The sequence below is a fragment of the Tympanuchus pallidicinctus genome, unplaced genomic scaffold, assembly GCF_026119805.1.
Source record: "Tympanuchus pallidicinctus isolate F22 unplaced genomic scaffold, pur_lepc_1.0 scaffold3, whole genome shotgun sequence".
Lineage (NCBI taxonomy): Eukaryota > Metazoa > Chordata > Aves > Galliformes > Phasianidae > Tympanuchus > Tympanuchus pallidicinctus.
In genome coordinates, this window is record NW_026294747.1 from 18,235,307 (window position 1) to 18,252,750 (window position 17,444).

The 17,444-nt window shown below is 36.3% G+C and overlaps 1 protein-coding gene across 5 annotated transcripts in view; it reads left to right on the top strand.

Moving 5' to 3' along the window:
* The window catches only part of CD44 (CD44 molecule (Indian blood group)), a 56,325-nt gene that overhangs the window by 10,501 nt on the left and 28,380 nt on the right, over window positions 1–17,444 (top strand). For all 5 annotated transcript variants that reach the window (XM_052695238.1, XM_052695233.1, XM_052695234.1 and 2 more), the window contains exons 2-6: window positions 11,267–11,432; window positions 13,718–13,854; window positions 14,293–14,364; window positions 15,039–15,278; window positions 16,939–17,025. In XM_052695238.1, coding sequence (XP_052551198.1) covers window positions 11,267–11,432; window positions 13,718–13,854; window positions 14,293–14,364; window positions 15,039–15,278; window positions 16,939–17,025 — 702 coding nt within the window. The remainder of the gene's footprint in view (window positions 1–11,266; window positions 11,433–13,717; window positions 13,855–14,292; window positions 14,365–15,038; window positions 15,279–16,938; window positions 17,026–17,444) is intronic.

Consider the following 17,444-nt stretch of genomic DNA (forward strand, 5'->3'; position numbering starts at 1 on the left):
TGCTGTAAACTTTTTGGTCTCAATTCAGCTTGTACTTTTGTACCTACTCATCATGAAGGGGAATCACACCAGATCTGTTATTTACTTTGTCTAATGTATTTGACTTTTTTTTTGTTCTAGAATGTAATCATTTTTCTTCCAAAAATACCTATTTAGGCTTTTCTACTTATGATGAAGACTTATGTCTGATTTGCTATTTGAATTGACTTTTGCTCAGAGTGAATCTGACTTCTTAATACTTTCCAGTCTCGGGAAAATTACAGCACATGAACTGAGTTCTGTCACTTCATCATTTGCTATTGAAATGTTGACATAATTTTGAATCTTTTCATAAAATCCACATATATTTCCTTAAAATAGAAGATTATGAGGATCTGTGAGCACCACAGCAAAATCGCTGGATTCACTTCAGGAAGACTCAAATCCACTTCTTGAGGATTATTGTCTTCAAACAGAAATGTTCATACCTAAACACATGTAGGATTTAGTGTAGTACTGGAATTCACAAAATACCGAGTTCACACTGCCTGCACTTCTTTCCCATTCTTCCCTCATGCACGTGAATCTTTACTCCTGTGAAAAATATCTGGGGACAGCAATAAAGTAGGACAGATATATGAGGCATTTTGCAATTTTCCCTATATTTGCAATAATGATAATTGCAAACAATAAGAATAACATTTTCCTAAAATGTTTCTTAAAAGATTCAAGACTAGAACTGTAAGGATTATTTAAGAAATGGAGCTGAACATCTAACTTGATATACAAACAACCTGTATGTATCTTATGAAGATTTCTTGCTAGTTGATATTTTTGGTAGAAATCTCAAGATTTTTGAAACTGCTGTGCAGATGGGTGGAGTCGTGTGGCATCCAGCAAATGGAAATATTGTGCCACCAAAAGTTCCAGTAGAAGCTGCCTGCTGGCCTAGGCATTTTTGTTACAGGGTTTGTGATCCCAGCCTCTGAGGTATTGGAAAAATAGAGGGAAGAGCGGGTGTGACACTGTATTCTTCCATTGCAAGGAGATTGTACTGATTTAAGTGACTTTAACTTTTCCGTTGACTTGCATGGACTCCAGATGGGATTTGATTAAGACGATTGTGTTAATCATTGCACGTAGTTATAGAAAGTGATCATTTTCAAAGCTGACTTTTTGTTTGAATATATACTGCAGATCACAAACCAAATCTTTCTGCCGATGAAAATCTTGGGCTTTTTCACTGTCTGTCCTAATTCTTCTGGAGTTAAATTTCACCATTTTCAGGAAATGCGTATGAAATAATCATTTCATGAGTCTGATTTTTTTTCAGTACTTTGTAGAATACTTTGCAATGATCCTAAAAGTGCTCTGGTTGCCATCCCTCTGTTGAAGTTGTACTCGTGGCCTGGTGCCTCTTGTGTTTTTACAGTGAGACTCACACTGGGATCAACGTACTCATAAAGTTAGAAGTTTTTGCCAAACGTTGTTTCAAATAAATAGCTTTCTTCAAGTTTTGTTCGTGATTTAATTATCATTCAGCATCTAATTGGGTTGTGTAAGTGGCTGGTCATAGATTCATCCAATTGTTTGTTAGGGCAGTGATTGTTCAAAGAAACACAAGTATCAGTGCTTTTAACTCCTGCATATTCTGCAGGCCTTGGGAATGCAGATGATACCATATGTCATTAGCCTTTTTTTTTTTTTTTTGGTGAAAATCACAAGCATTCAGTAGTAGTGTTTTACACACGTTTCTAACTTCAAAGCTGTGTACAAAAGTTGCATCTATATTTTTAATCTGAGAAAGCTGAATCTACTATGAGTCATTAAAATATCTGTTACACTGAAGATTTCAGTGCTCCACTTTGAGTCATCAGTGAGGTCTTGGTCAGGTTGAATGGATTACTGGATAATATTTCAATCAATATACAGTTAAGAATTAGGCACCCTCATTAATTGTTTAAAATTGTGCTATTATTTTGCAAGGTACTTCCTTGCGAATTCATACAAGAAACTTCTTTTAAAAAAAAAATTGTTTTTTTTCTAGCTTTTTCCAGATGTTTTGAGTGGGGATGTGAAAGAAACTGTGCATGAGTTTGTCTGCATTGTGAGGAAGCTGAATGCTGAATAAGGACTGACAAGGACTCCTGTTTGTCCTTTGACATGTTAGTATGTAAGGCATATTCTAAGAAGCCTTGTTCCTTTCTTGTTCTTTTTGTGTCTACCAGGCTTATATTATCTTTACATTAGCTGTCTAGCTTTCAGAGCTTTTAAAAAGATTTTTGATGTTCCTATAGCTGTTTTTTTACAGGGGCCTTGTTCAAGGCAGTGATAATCTACTTTTTTCATTCAATGTCTTTTTTTCTTCTTTTCAGTTTTGATCATTGATTGTTTTTCTGTAATGAACTTGTAAAAATTCTGTGAATGTTTACTAGAGGTTTTCATGGGGGATTTTTTTCTTTAAGTTCAGAAAATATTTACCAAGAAATCAGAGTTTTAAATGTTAGGTGAAAAACAGCCTCAACTCTCACCTGCTATTTTTATTCGCTAGCATGCTGCAAGTTGGTGGAATTTAAAATCTATCACTTACTTGGAGTTGTTGATCTTATATCTGATTTTGTATGAATCTTTTATCTAAGTAACCACAAAACTTTAATCAGGCTTCCCATGACTTCTCAAAGCTTAGATGGAGGCTGACTGCAAAACTTGTAAGAACACAATAAAATAACAGGGTAATAGTTTGCTCTTACAGTGTTCTTTATCAGTCAATCTCAGATTGCTTTGTTAGGGAGGTTAGTTGCAAACTGAGGCAAAGAGAGATGAATTGGTGTATCTGCATTATACCAGCAGGTAAATGACAGAGCAGGGAATAGATATAAGGTGCTTTGAGCTCCAGGCTTGGGATCTATCTGCTGAGAATCTATGACCAGCCACTTACACAACAGCTTTTCCCCTGCTTTTGTCCCAAATGACATAACAATTTGCTTTCAGTCAAAAAAATGAAGATCAGACTCCAACTATTAATCACCAGCTTTCGTTTCCTGCACATTTCTTCACCTGGATTGCGTGGAACCAGTCCCAACTGATTCACTTTGCAGTCCTTGTTATTCAGTCTTTGGGGTTAGACTGCTTATTGTACAGCCTGGAGCACTGCTGGTATGACAATGATGATCATGTTTTCATCATGTGCAGGGGGGCATATCTGATAACTGTCTAATTCCAAGACTATGATTTCACTGCCTGCAGTTTTTCCAAAGAGGTGCTGCACAGCTGTACCATGTTCTAGTGGATTTTGAAGGCTTTCAACCCACTGCTGGGTAAAGCTATTGCAAAGAAAGTAATACTAATGTCAGCAGCAAGGAAGTTTATCGTAAGTGATGACACTGTATAGGCTCACTCAGGATGTTTATCAGAACAACTGTTGCCAAGGAGATGAAGCAAGTTCGGAAGATGCATTAGCAAACTTTCTCTCTGCAGCAAATGCTGAGGAACTAAGCATATTTCTTGTACTTACTTGCATTCTGAATGCTTTGTTTGATAAGTGCCACTCCTCCTCCCGCCACCCCCCCGTTTTTATGAAGGTAAATTGGTAGTCAGGGAAACTATCATACTAAGATTCTGATGATCTCTAAGTATCAGCAATCAAATAGATAATGATTTTGGTGGCCTGTAGGTATATATAGGGGGAAGAACAACTTAGAGGGAAGCCAAGAACTTGAGCTCTGTTTTACATACTTTTTTGAATGGGCGCTGACTGAAGTAGCGCAGAGACATGAGGGATACTTATTAATATCTGGTAGGGAAATAAATACTGCAGCTCACCCTTTTCATACTGTTGTCCATATCCCTGCCACATCTCTCCTTAGTACTTTCTTTTCATTTCAGAGGGTAACCTGAGTCCACTTGGCTCATAGGGTAATCATGGCTAAGTCATGGCTTTTTACATAGTTAACAATTAACAGAGACGTAAGGAAGCTACAATCTTATTTGCCTTTTCAGCCAAAATTACTACGTTCTCAAATATAACTGCATAGCAGGAACAGCTTTGGCATAACTTCAAAGAAAGGTCTGATTTTATAGCTCTGAATCTATGGAGACATCTTCACTTTCTTGTCACCACACCCAGCTATTAAGAAAATGCTGTTTCTATTTACAGCAGACAACCCTCACTGCATGCAGGTAATTCCTTTTCAAGTGTGTTCCTGGACTTTGCTGCCTTTAAAAAGCCAGCTGTGCAGAGATTTTCTTTCTGAATATTAGCAATCTGTTAGAGACGCAGCTGTGATCTTTTTCTCTCATGAAAATTTTCAAGATTCAGAAAAGTCTGTTAGATCGCACTGATTGAAGTCTGAATGAGTTATGGAATGCAAAGGAGGGCTATGAAGATGAGGAATGGTCTGGAGTGCAAAGTGTATGAAGAGCAGCTGAGACAGGAGGTGGACTTGATGATCCTTATGGGTCCCTTCCAACTGGGGATATTCTATGAATTTCCTATGCCAAACTGAAATAAAAAATAAGAAATTAAAATTAGTTCTACAAGGAAATGTTGGACTGGGTTTCTTAAACTGTCAACTTATATTGAAACCCAGTAAGTTTTTTTTTTTTTTTTTTTAATTAATTAATTTAATTTAAAATTAAAATTAATTACTTTAAAAAAATAATTATTTTTTGAAAATGTTTTTCTTTCCTCTTAGTTTATGCAAACTAATTGTTTCAAAATGAGAGAGTTTTAAACTGAAGAACAAAACTTTTCACAGATTCACAGAATATCTCAAGTTGGAAGGGACCCACAAGGATCACTGAGCTTTAAGTATCCACAAGGAATACATAGAAAACAGAAGATATGGTTTATAACCACTGTATCTGGAAATATATTTCTTATAAATTACTTTAAATTTCGCAACTTGGCAGGATACCAAGGAAAGTGTTTCATCTGCCAACTCCCAGGAATCTGTAAATTACTTTTACCTTGTGGCAGCCATTATTTGGAGAGGCCTTGCATATGATGTAGGTGGCTTATTTCCAGTTTTTTTTCTCTGTTTTCTATAGAGAATGGGGACTAGAAGAACAAGAATCACAAGTGGGAGAAAATAAAAACATCACCCATCCACGCTACATGACAAACAAGTTGCTTGATCCCTGGCACTTTTTTGTTGTGATGGTAAAGCTCTACAACCTCACACAAACACGCCTGCCTAACTCACGTGGATTCTGCAAAATTTGACTTCTAAATTTTCATCAGTGTGTAGTCATGCCAGTTTAGAGTCAGATTTTCCCGGTACAGCTTTCCTTTCCCCATCATGCCCTGAGGGATTCAGGTGTAGGTGTGTTTTAACGATGTCGACACGTGTCTATTAGTGAATGGGGCTGGGACTAATGAATCATTTTACATAACCAAATGAACAGCTATCCAGTGGTTTCCAGCAGTACTGACCTGGGCTTTAGTCCAACTTCTGACATCAAGGTGAAAGCTTCTGCATGCTCTCACAGTTGCCTGGACTGTGAATTGGTGTAGGGAATGGATTTACTAATAGACTCTAAAGAAATGGTGGAATAATCAGCAAATAATCAAGTCATTTGGGCCAGCATGTATGTTTTAGGTGATCACTGAACAATATTTTTGTTTATTCAAGTTCTCACAGATGTCACAATTACAGTAGTTGTGCTTTCTTAGTATTTCTGCAGACAGAATGTCTTGGCTTCTGAAGTGTTTCATGAACTCATCCCACATGTGTTTTGTATTCAGCATTATGATTTAACCATAAAGCAGTTTTCCCAATAAGCATTTAAAAAGCAAACACTAACTGTAGATAGATCTGAACCGAAAACTGAGCTCTGACTCATATACAGATCTTAGAGTTCTATCATCCATTTTCTAGATTTGCTTAGAGAGGAAAATTAATTACCAGGAGCTCTTTTTAAAAGGATTTTGATGTTTATAAAATGCCACTTTTCTCTTATTCTTTATCAGCACTAAAACAGGCACTAACATTAATAGTGTTGATAACAGTAGTAAGCAAGTTGATCCTTTTCCAAAGTGTCAGTACAAGATTAAATAATCTATACAATTAAATAATCTATGATTCTAAGGAAACATTTACCCATTTATATCTGCCTGAAGCCTGAAATCTGCTTAAGAAACTTAGAACAAATCTCTTATTAGCTAAGAGTAGAAGCCACATAAGCAAATAGAGAATGAAACTGTCTGCAACTTTAGTTCTGTCCCTGTTTTCAGACCCAGTTTATCACATTGTGGTCACCAGTCAATCATCCTGAACCACAAGCCAAAGAGGAAAATCCCCCTGAGAACAGCATACTAATGTTTCCTTTTTGTTGCCATGCAGTGATAAACACAGCGGTTTTACCAAGAAGATGATTAACAAGCTGATGTTCTTCTACAGGTTTTCTGTAAAGTGAAACAAGGTTTTCACAGGTCTTCCACTTTGTTTGCTTTGATGAATCTATGCAGTGATTAAAAAACCTTCATATATATATACCTTTAAGTACATATATACATATATATATATATGAGAGTCATTATCCACCTTGAGAATGAAACCACTAGGTTTTCTCCTGAAAGCAATGAAGAGAAGAAAGAAGTGCATGAACCATCCACACAGTACATAAAACATCTTTCTGCAGAAGTTACTATAGTGGGAAAAATTTACATGTGTCAGCACTACTCACTGTGAGTAAGGGTTGCAGAACCAGGATGGAAATGGAATTGCACCTGGCTTCTTATGGTGACAGCTTCTAACAAGTCTCTGGTATTAACAAATGGGGTGTAACTCACAATTTCATGAAGGGACAAGAAGGCTTTTTAGTCTATCTCATCTAGTTATATCACAACAGTGGGGTCTAGCTGGCAAATTCTCAGGAGAACAAGGATAGTAATCTGGGCTGAAAATCAGTAATTGAGTTTGGTTTAGATACAGGATTGGTAATAGCTTTAAAGGGTTTACTGAAGAAGAACTCGCAGCTGTTTTCTGAGTGTCTGTTCATGACAAAAAAAAAAAAATATTAACAAAAAGGAAGAGCTGGAGAGAGAGGCAGAGCACCAGAAGTCATAGGAAAGGAAGGGAGAAATGACTTGTGTTAATGTTTTCCATGCTTTATAAAATTCAGTGCAAGCTTAAGGGCATTCCATGGCTTTGAGTTGAGTCAGCCAAGTCTCATGGTCTGGATGAGATTAATGATCATGACAATTCAGGCATGTTTAGTCCTTTTTCCTTTTTTAAGAGATGTTATTAAACAATGTTGTCTTTCAGCAGCAGCAAATCATGTGGGTGTCATGGACAAATCATGGCCTGTCAGCCCTCAAAGACTGCCAACCTATAGGAGGGGGCAGTAGGGAAGGTTTGGGTGCCTGTTATGTTTCTGCTCTGAGTCCACTCTGAATCAGCTCCTTTGAAACTTCATATGCAGTGAGGGGATCAGTAATAGTCTGGCACACGATGTGGAGCCATAATGTAAGAACTCTGGAGTTTGATTTCCAGGTTCCCTGGCTGACTGCATAGTTCTGGTCAGTGTCCTTTGCATCTGCAGTTTGCCATATTTAAAATGTGGAAATTATTGCCTTCACAGAGGAGATACTGGATTTATACAATGTGTTGAGGCTATAAAACATTATGTGAGTTGTAGGCATCACTTTTTTCATACCCACCGCTTCAAAAACATGTCTGCGCTGCAATAGTGTTGCAGACACTTTTAATAGCAGGTTTAGAAGATATAGTCAAAATAAGAACAAAGCTCTTCATCTCAACATTATTTTAGGGCAAAGTGCCAGCTAAGAGAATGGCCTCAAAACCAGTTTTGCAAATGAGATTGCCACATGTGTCCCTGGTGTTTCCTGGCCTGCCATATGATCTCACGCATTGCATGGATACGGCTTCCTGGGAGCCTCAGTCCTTCTGCAGTGCAGATGTTCAGAACACGTGCACTGCGCCTGGTGCTCACCAGAAGCGTCCTGGTGTGCAGGATGTACAGTGTTGGGCCAAGCTCAGCATTTCCATAGGAAACATGCGTGTGCAGAGCTGTACCCTACAAGTAGTTCTATTAAGCTTATTTGTGTAAATAAGCCTATTTATCCTCAGCAGTTGGAGGTTAGGGAACTGACTGCCTTAAAAAGTGATTCCAATAGTGACTGGATCTCTGGGTGGTAACAGCACCTATGTTATAATGTTTAAAAGCCATGAGTAGACTGAAGTTTGGTGACAACTGAATCAAATTCCCTTTAAACAGAAGTGAACTTCATTTAATGTTTCAGCGAATCTATTATAAGCTGCAGGATTCAAATGTAATCCAAAACAAGGGGATGTGGAAATCTGCCTTCATAGCAGAAGTTCTTCAGATATGAAACTGAAGTTGTTGGAAGAAATGTTGATGTTCCAAAAAAACCTAGTTCCAAAATCACTGAATTTGTTACTTCTAACTATACATCTTTGTGATATGACCTTAAAACATAATGTGATCTAGAGCTTCACAGAGTATGCTTATTTATTAGGAAACATCAACCTGTCTTGTTCTACAGGGGAGAGAGAGATAAAAAGGGAAAAGTAAAGAGAAGACCCATCTGAGTTATTTACGCTTAATATAGCTGCTCGTTAGACAACTTCCCATATAATGTCAGGTTTCAAATCAGGAATATTTGGAGTAAAAGTCACTCAGGTGGCAGCAATGAGAGCGGCTCCATCTCATAGTTGAAGCCATGGGCCACAACCATCTGCACGGAGTAGCTCTTAGTTGTGCTGTCATGAGAAAATATCTGTTGGGATCTACAACACAAATGCCTGTTGAGTACATTTGTTGTGAGTTACAGGCACGTTGTGTTGACGGCTTTTGAGCATGTTGTGCTGAGGCTTCTGTTGCTGAGGCTGTCATTTTATGTTAATCTACTTGCTTCTCCTTAGACTGGGAAACTCAGACTTGTTGCGAAATATTAAGTCTTCCAGAGAAAAAAAGTACATTTGTTTGTGTTCTCTTCCTTCTGTACCAGCTCTTCATTCTTGCCTTAAAAACCTCTCGTGACATGGCTGTCATCAGAGAAAGTTTAATAAAACTATTTTTCCCCGGAAGAAAACATGTGCCAAAAAAGACGTTTTGAGAAAACATGTTAGACTTGCAGAAATTTTGTAAAACTATAATTTGTGCTGCCTTGGTATTTTTGGATTACAAGTCATTAGAACTATTAATAAATGTTATCAAATGTACAAATGTAACCTGTATCAATTCTGTACACATGAAGTGCTTTTCTCAGTGTATATAATTCTGTGGTAATGGAGTGGGAGAGAGATTTCTGACGTCCTTTTTGTGGAAATGCAGTCCAAGTAATGATAAGGATTAATTCTATTACCTACAGTAAAAACATTTAAGATTGGATGCACAGCTATTGTGCTCCTTTGGATGAGTTGCCACCAATACTACTGGATGCTACTTATCTTGTGCATGGTCGTTGTCTTCCGATAAGCTGCACAGTCTGGATTTAATCTGCTGTTTTATCTCCTTGATTGTTTCCTGTTACCTGTGGACAGGAGCATTCCTTGCTCCTTGTGAATATGTAGGAGCAGTGAGTAGATACACTGTAGATACAATAACCTCAGTTTGCCGGTGAACAAAAGTAAGGGGAGAATGTGTGCATCTTGATTACTATCATTAGCTTTCACATCTTAGCTTTAGACAAAGGTAGACCATCAAGCAAAAATGGTGTTAGGAAGGTTGCTGACTATTCACATAGAATGTGTCAATGAAAAAGAGCATGAAGTGTATTTGAGATATTTTGGGAAAGCAGCTGTTGTATGGCATCTTCTATTTCAAATAGATGGGGCGGACACCCCTTTTCCCTTTTCTTGCACGTGGAATTCCCATTGAAATTATAAGTGATTCATGCTCCTCTCTTTGCTAGGAATATCAGGCCACTCCTATTAAGCATGCTCTGCAGTTGTCATTCTAGTCTGGAGTTGCTACCACACTTTTCTCTTGAGGGAAAGGTGGGGCAGGAACAAAGTTATTTCACGTTGCTTTGAAGCATCCTGATCTTTCCATGTTTTCTATATCGAAGTTATTATTATTTTTAACTCTTTCTTTACAGTTTTTGCTAAAATAAAAAAAAAAAGGACAACCAACAGATGTTCATATTTCCTCTCATTTTACTCAGGCACAGACTTAGTTTTGATTATACAGTCTTTTCATTCTTCAGCTGTTGAACTGTGTAGGCAGCATCTTTCCAACAGAGAGGAGCGGATGGTAATCTCCTCAGAGCCTCCAACCCTTTTGCCTTTCATTCAGTGTCTGTAGTGACTTGAATGAGACATTCCCCTCCCGTAGGCTTTGCATGTACCTCTTATTCAGGGTGAAGGCCGGGAAATGAATTGCACAATAGAGCTATGGCACCCATAATATTATTTTAAACTTATTCATTACTTTATTCTCATACTGCTTGTCTTCTAAAGATAATTCCATGTGCAAACATACACAGTATTATTTGAAACTCATCTAATACACTTTTTACTACTAAAAAAACTTACTGCAGTATATATTGAAATTCTAACGTGGGTTGACAATAGCATGTTTGTATTCAAGAGTGAGTTCAGAGTGCAGCAAGCAGAAGTCTTTCAAAATGAAGGGAAATGCTGTCAAAACTGAGGAACACGGAGCGAGAGGTTGGTTCATGTGTCCTCACACATTATGTATGGCCAAGATTTCTCTTATTTGCTGGTAGAATAAGAAGAGCCTAAAGCTTGCTTTTCTGGGAGTATTTAACAGTGTTATGTTGTTCTAGTTCAGAATGTCTGTGCAGTTCTCTTCGGTTTCATATCAGGTAGATTCCCAGTGCAGTTTCATGGCTTTAATAGGGTCACAATGAGATAAAGAAGAAACCTTATGATCATAAAGGTTTTGATTATACTATAATTTCATCTTTAAACGATTCTGCTTTGAATAAATATTTTCAAATACATTAGAATATTAGTTTCTTTTTTTTTTTTGCAGTAAAGTCTCAAAGATTTTCACAACATATTTGTATCTTCTGCATTATTATTGTTGATGATAAAGCATGCTGTATTGGTGGACTTGCACTTTTGCATTTTTTGAAAGGTTGCCAAGCCCAAGGAAGAAAAATATGGAGAAAGTGATCTAGTTTAAAGTGCCAAATCTCTTTCTAAATGAATTAATATCTGCTGTTTGCTGCTGGCTTGCACTGAATGAGCTGTACTTGAAAATAAATCAATTTCAGGTCCTCAGTGAAGCATCAAGTCCAATAATTTGTAATTCTCTTTTCTTTCAATCACAGAATTCAATGTAAGTTGCAGATATGGAGGAGTGTTTCATGTGGAGAAAAATGGTCGCTACAGTCTCACACGAACTGAAGCAATTGAGCTCTGTAGAGCTCTCAACAGTACCTTGGCAACACTGGAGCAATTTGAAAGAGCTCATGAACTTGGATTTGAAACGTGCAGGTAAAGAATTTGAGGGGAAAAATTATGTATTGTGACAAGGCCATCCATAGTGAAATAATTACTGTTGTTGCTAATTAGATGGCCATGTCATTACTGAAGTAAGTTATATTATGTGATGAGCAAACCATCTTTCGGCACATGTACATTTGCACTGGGTTCTACAATAAGTCTTTGACTGCATATTCTTCTTACCAACTATCTTGAAGAAATCATGAACTCCTCCAGATAAAATGTAAAGATAGTAGAAGATTGAGAGCATAACAAACCATTAAGGGTGATGTTCAGATCATCGCTGTGTCACTGGCTAATTGGTAAAGCAATTACATACAAAATATTTGTTATATTTAATGAACCTGATGTAGAGTCAATGGTACGCATAATGTGAGGAACTCTTTTTCCTGTCAGTCAACACAAAGAGCATCAAATAGCATTGTTGGGGAAAAATTATTGACTTCCAGTGAAGAACTGGTGACAGTGTTGGTACATTCTTAAATGATATGGATAGAGAAGTTTCAGAAAAAAAAAAAAAAGAAAGAAAGAAAGAGAAAAAGATAGAAATACATTGTTAAGTAACTCAATTACCCCTTATAATTAATGTTTTATGGGGAAACAAATGTGAATAATAGGAATTCCTTAGCTTAGCAAAATATACACAAAGACATTGAAAGTTGATGATAATTTTGACTTAAAAGACAAGTGTTGGAACAGATTCTTTGTCTCATCTAAGCTTCATCAAGTCTGCATATTTGCCCCAAAGATGACATCTAGCTCAGGGTAGTCCAGCGGTCTGTAAATAGGTCAGACTAGAAAATCATGTGGCATTGTTTTACAAAAGACCTAGTACATTATTGCACAAGTCAACCTAAACATTCAAATTCGAAAGAGGCTGACCTGGGGAGTTGTAAATTTGAAGGGGTTTTCTGTGGTGTTTTTTTTCCCTGATCACATAGCAGACTCATGTTGAGTAGCTTTTAACTGTATAAAAAATTAAAATAAACAGTAAATATTGAAGAATTGAATTCATTATTCACTGGCATAGAAAAGTTCCGTGTACATTTCCTCACAATTTTAATTTGCATTCTTGAATTGATCATTGAACTTGTTCATATCTTAGCAAAGGACAAATTTGGATATGTAAGGCATGTAGATAGGGTTCTTCCCTCCCTCCCTGCCTGCCAGCCCTCCGACCCTCTTATTTGCTGATGCTGTGTCAGAAGTCCTTGTCAGTAGAGCTAGGCTCTTATCAAGCTTGAGTAGGAGAGAAAAAATGATAGTATGAAATAGCTAAAATATGTGTGGAATGGTGAGTAAGCTGAATCAACAGATCATAAGAAGAGAAGGTGATTAACAGATTAAACATTGTCAACATCATAGGATTAGTTGGAAGTGGAGGTGAAGTAGTTTATAATTCTACCTACAACAGAATTTTAGAATTGCAATTAACTCTGTACATTATGCATGCAACTGGAATAGAGCTCACAGATTAAAAAACTGCTAAGCTATGAAATGTATTTCTCCTGATGACTGTACATATTAAGAAGTAAAGCAAAAACCAGAATAAAGCCACAGTTTCATTACCATTCTTTCATCCCTTCAAGCTAAATACGTTGGAATTCATCAGGTGTTACAGGATTGCAAAATAGTACCAACGTGTTGTGCATTCTGGAACTCTGTTAACCACAGTCTTCACTGAAATGTGCAAGCTCTGTACACAGTTGCCATATTTTTCCTCTGTAAGAAACAGTAGGAACGTGCGGATGAATGACTGGTGTATCTGAATATTTTACTAAGGTATCTGCATAGTAGAAACTTGTGTGTGTCTTGCAGTCACTCTCTAAATTTGATAGAGTACTGTAACACTGAGACCCAAACATTTTTGTATGAAATGGCACTGGGTAGAATGTTATGCTTAATGTAAAAAGTAGGGAAAAGGAAGCCAGACTATGGGTGTCAGGTGGTACATCCTCTCACTGAATAAAAAGCACATTTAGCTTTCTAGCCCCTCATTTTCACTGCTTTGCTGTGGATCCAATCATCTTAGCTAATGAAATCCTCAATTAAAATAGATTTAGCTGTGGACATTACATTACATGGGCTGGAGACTGATATAGCTACATGTGAGAGAAATATTCCCTGCATACAAAAATTATGCATAAATGCATGCACTGTTTTTTTTTTAGGATGAAAATAATGGCTTATTTGTATCTTCTTTACGTTTGAGATATCTTGAGTGTTTGTTATCTGCTGTTGCACATACATGATGTGCTTTCCTCTGTACTTCACAGGTATGGTTTTATAGTGGGGCATATTGTTATCCCACGAATCAATCCATATCATCTTTGTGCAGCGAATCATACAGGCATTTACAAACTTTCAGCAAATACAACTGGCCGGTATGATGCATATTGTTACAATGCAACAGGTATGTCTGTATGTTTATGATGTTTTGTATATAAATTAAATAACCATGACATGTAATTCTTATTTAAGGTGCTAGAATGAGGTATTCCATATTAAATAGAACCTGTTTCTCAACTGAGAAATACATTTTGTCAGCCTCCGGAAGTGCATCTATAGTATCAGCACACTTAATGATCTATCTCTGTGATTACGTACAATTTTAGAAATTTTCTGGGAAGTTTTCTGGATTGTCAGGTGAGGGACGAAATCAAACATCGCCATCTTCAACTCTATCTAAAAGCACAACAATTAGAAGAGGATCAAGTGATTTTTAGGAGTATAAAGCAAGCTTTCCAATAGGTTATTTTTAATAAGTCTTTCAGTCTAACTAATAGTGGTATATACAAGACTTTTTCGCATTTTCCTTAAATTAATATTTTCTATTTTCCTTCTTTTTCAGAATCAAGGAGCAAAGCATGCGAGCCAGTTGAAAGAATAGATACCTCTTTCCTCAGCAACCAGAGTGAAATAGGTATTGTACTTACCAGAAAGCCTTGCCATTTTTATTTTTATTTTTTTTTCATTTTTTAGAATTTGGTTATCTTTTTTCCACATAAACAATTGTTTTTAAAGATCAAGCCAACCAAGAAAAAGATGTATAGATATACTGTAGGTAGTTAAAATGATTAATCACTCATCTTCCTATAAATCATATGGGGCTTAGTTTGTCTCAAGGTGTTAGGAGGCATGTTTTATTTGACATTTTTGAACAGAGCTGCTAATGTTTATTTAACCTATAGGTCTTTGTTTAAGACAGCAACCCCTCAATATTCATTTAAATTTCTGGTTAGAAGAGCAGCCAGAAGTGGGGGAAAATATTCATTCATAATAGATTACATTCTAATATTCCTGTTGACTTCACAGAAGCCAAGATCTTATGTTCAAACACAAACTTATCTGAATAAAATTTCAAATTATTTGAATCAGAGTAGCCGCCATATGTTTGACAGTTATGTATATTAAAACAGTAAGACGTTGCACATCCTTAAGCGATGATCTAGGTAGATTGGATGAGATGAAAAAAAAACAGATGAACTGTTTATTTTTACTTCTTTGTTGTTCTAAGACACAGCTGTCTATCATAATTGTAATGTAGCTGTGTACCTCCTGGTTATCAACAGCTGCCCTTTTTACTCTTTCCAACAGTTATTGACAATGAGGATGGCTCACGTTATAATGCAGATGGCACACGTCATAGTGGAGACTCCTCAACCTCAGGTGTGGATGATGAAAATTTAGGTAGTGGATCAATGCATGACACAACTCCAGGGGATACTTCTGTCAGGAGGTCAACTCCCTCATATTATGGAAGTGTTACTCCTATCTCACATTTGCCAGATCATTCTTCTGGAGGAGGTGAAAAAGACCTGCATGTGAAAGAATACGGTAAGGACAATAGGATGCAACTATATCCCTTTTATAAAAACTGTGTGAAGAACTGCATTGTGAAGTAAATGATATCATGAGTGAAAGGGAAGCACTGTCTCTAATTTATATCACTGGGAAGTAAAAAGAAAAGTGTGTTTCTGGCTAAAAAAAAAAAAAGCAAACAAACAAGCAAAAAAAAAGTCAACACAGAAACTTACTGAATTTCTAATTTCTTTCTTTCTTTCTTTCTTTCTTTCTTTCTTTCTTTCTTTCTTTCTTTCTTTCTTTTTTTTTTTTTGTTTGTTTGTTTGTTTGCATGGGTGTACAAAGCAGCTATACATATGCATAGTTTGGAAACATCAACGTCTTCCCAGGACATTGAGAATAGTTGTCCTAGGAATTTGCTAATGTCCTTGATAAAATACTGATTTCAGTTATAGAATCAAAAACATGTTTAGCGGTGAAAGCAGATAGGTTAGTGAGCCAATGCTTATGAATATCTAGAGATAGGATGACATATATTTATCTGTTCTCTAATAGAGTGGATTGATACTAAGTAATAAAAGGAATGGTATACAGTTCAAGTGACTTCCCTTTGAACAAATACAGGGATTTTTTAGAATGTCTTCTTACTACAGCATATTCACAACACATAAAGTGATAGAAGTTCAAATTAAAATGTAATATCTTCTTCCTTTAGGTGGTAGAATATATTCTAATTTTCTGAAGTGTTACCAAATACAAATACTATACTCATTTCTAGGGCATTCAGCAGGGTGGAAAATCAGTGAATTAAGGTATCTTGCCTGCATTTTGCTTTCTTGTGAAGATGCCGAATACTTAGTTTTGTTTTTTATGTTGCTTGTGTACTGGAAATGATCAGAGGTCTAAAATACCAGCTCCCGTTGAGCCTAAGGGAAACAAATATACCTTAAGTACAATGATGTTTACTATGTGACCTCTGGCCACAGGCTTTCTATCAAATCGCCAACAACTTACCAGTGAAGGATGCCAGTAGTCTGCATCATCATCCTCCATTAATCCTGACATTTAAAAAAAATATAAACTAAAACATGGACATTATAAATTATATATATTAGAATTATAAAATAGCTTTTCATTGTATATTTCGCAGTATATTAATGGAATCTTCTACTTGTTTTTCTATGTGATTCACATCATAAATGGTAAATCCTAACATTTTCTATCTGAGAAATTAGGACCAGAGCCATTCTTCCGGGTGTATGCCATGTAGCTCAATTGCTAGCCATGACAATTCCTATTAGCTCTGCTTACTTACAGTTTAGTTCTTTAGGCTAAAGCTCAGAATATTTCTCAATAAAGAGGGGAGTACAAATAACATCACTTGCTGCTCTAGATTTCCTGTGCAGATGCCACACATGTACAGTCAGGGCTTTAATCGCACAAGAAAATCACTGATAGATAGTTCATTATCATTGTAATATATGTACCTTTTGAAATTATTTATTTTGGTATTATCTTTGCTACGTTACTAAAATAAGAATATTTGAGTTTGAATTGTGTGAAAAACCTATTCTGTATCTTCTCTTCAGTAAATGAAGGAACAAAGCTTTCAATATAGAATAATTGAAGTAGTTGTGAGTAATGAGTTACACCTCAGCTAATGAAATAGTAATGATTCATCCATTTCATGCAGGTTATGAAAGTTCCCCTACATCAACTGTTATCTTGGCAACAGCTGCTGATTTCCCCATAGAAGATGTGCAGCATCCTGCCAGTACTAGTAAGATTTGTGCATTATAATAACTATATCAATTAATTATTGCATTAAAACTGCTTTCTTTTTTCCAGCAGTGCATTCTGGTAAGTGGTGTAATACACATTTTGTCCAACTTCAGAAATACCTGAAAAGACACTACTTTCTGGACTGATTACATCATAAATAGACAGTGAAATGATTTTTTCACTTATTTAAAGAAATAAGGAGAACCAAAACACTTTTTCTTTCCTTCTGAGAGAAAAAAAAAAAAAAAAAGGAAAAGAAAATAAAGAGAAAAAAAAGAAGAAAAAAAAAGTCTACTTCCCTAACTTACCAGAACTGTTTACTCAAACAATAACTGTGACTGATTTTTTTCATCCATTTCTATTAGACACTCTTGTGCTCTGATGAATTTTTCCTTATGTTTCATGTGGAGCATACTC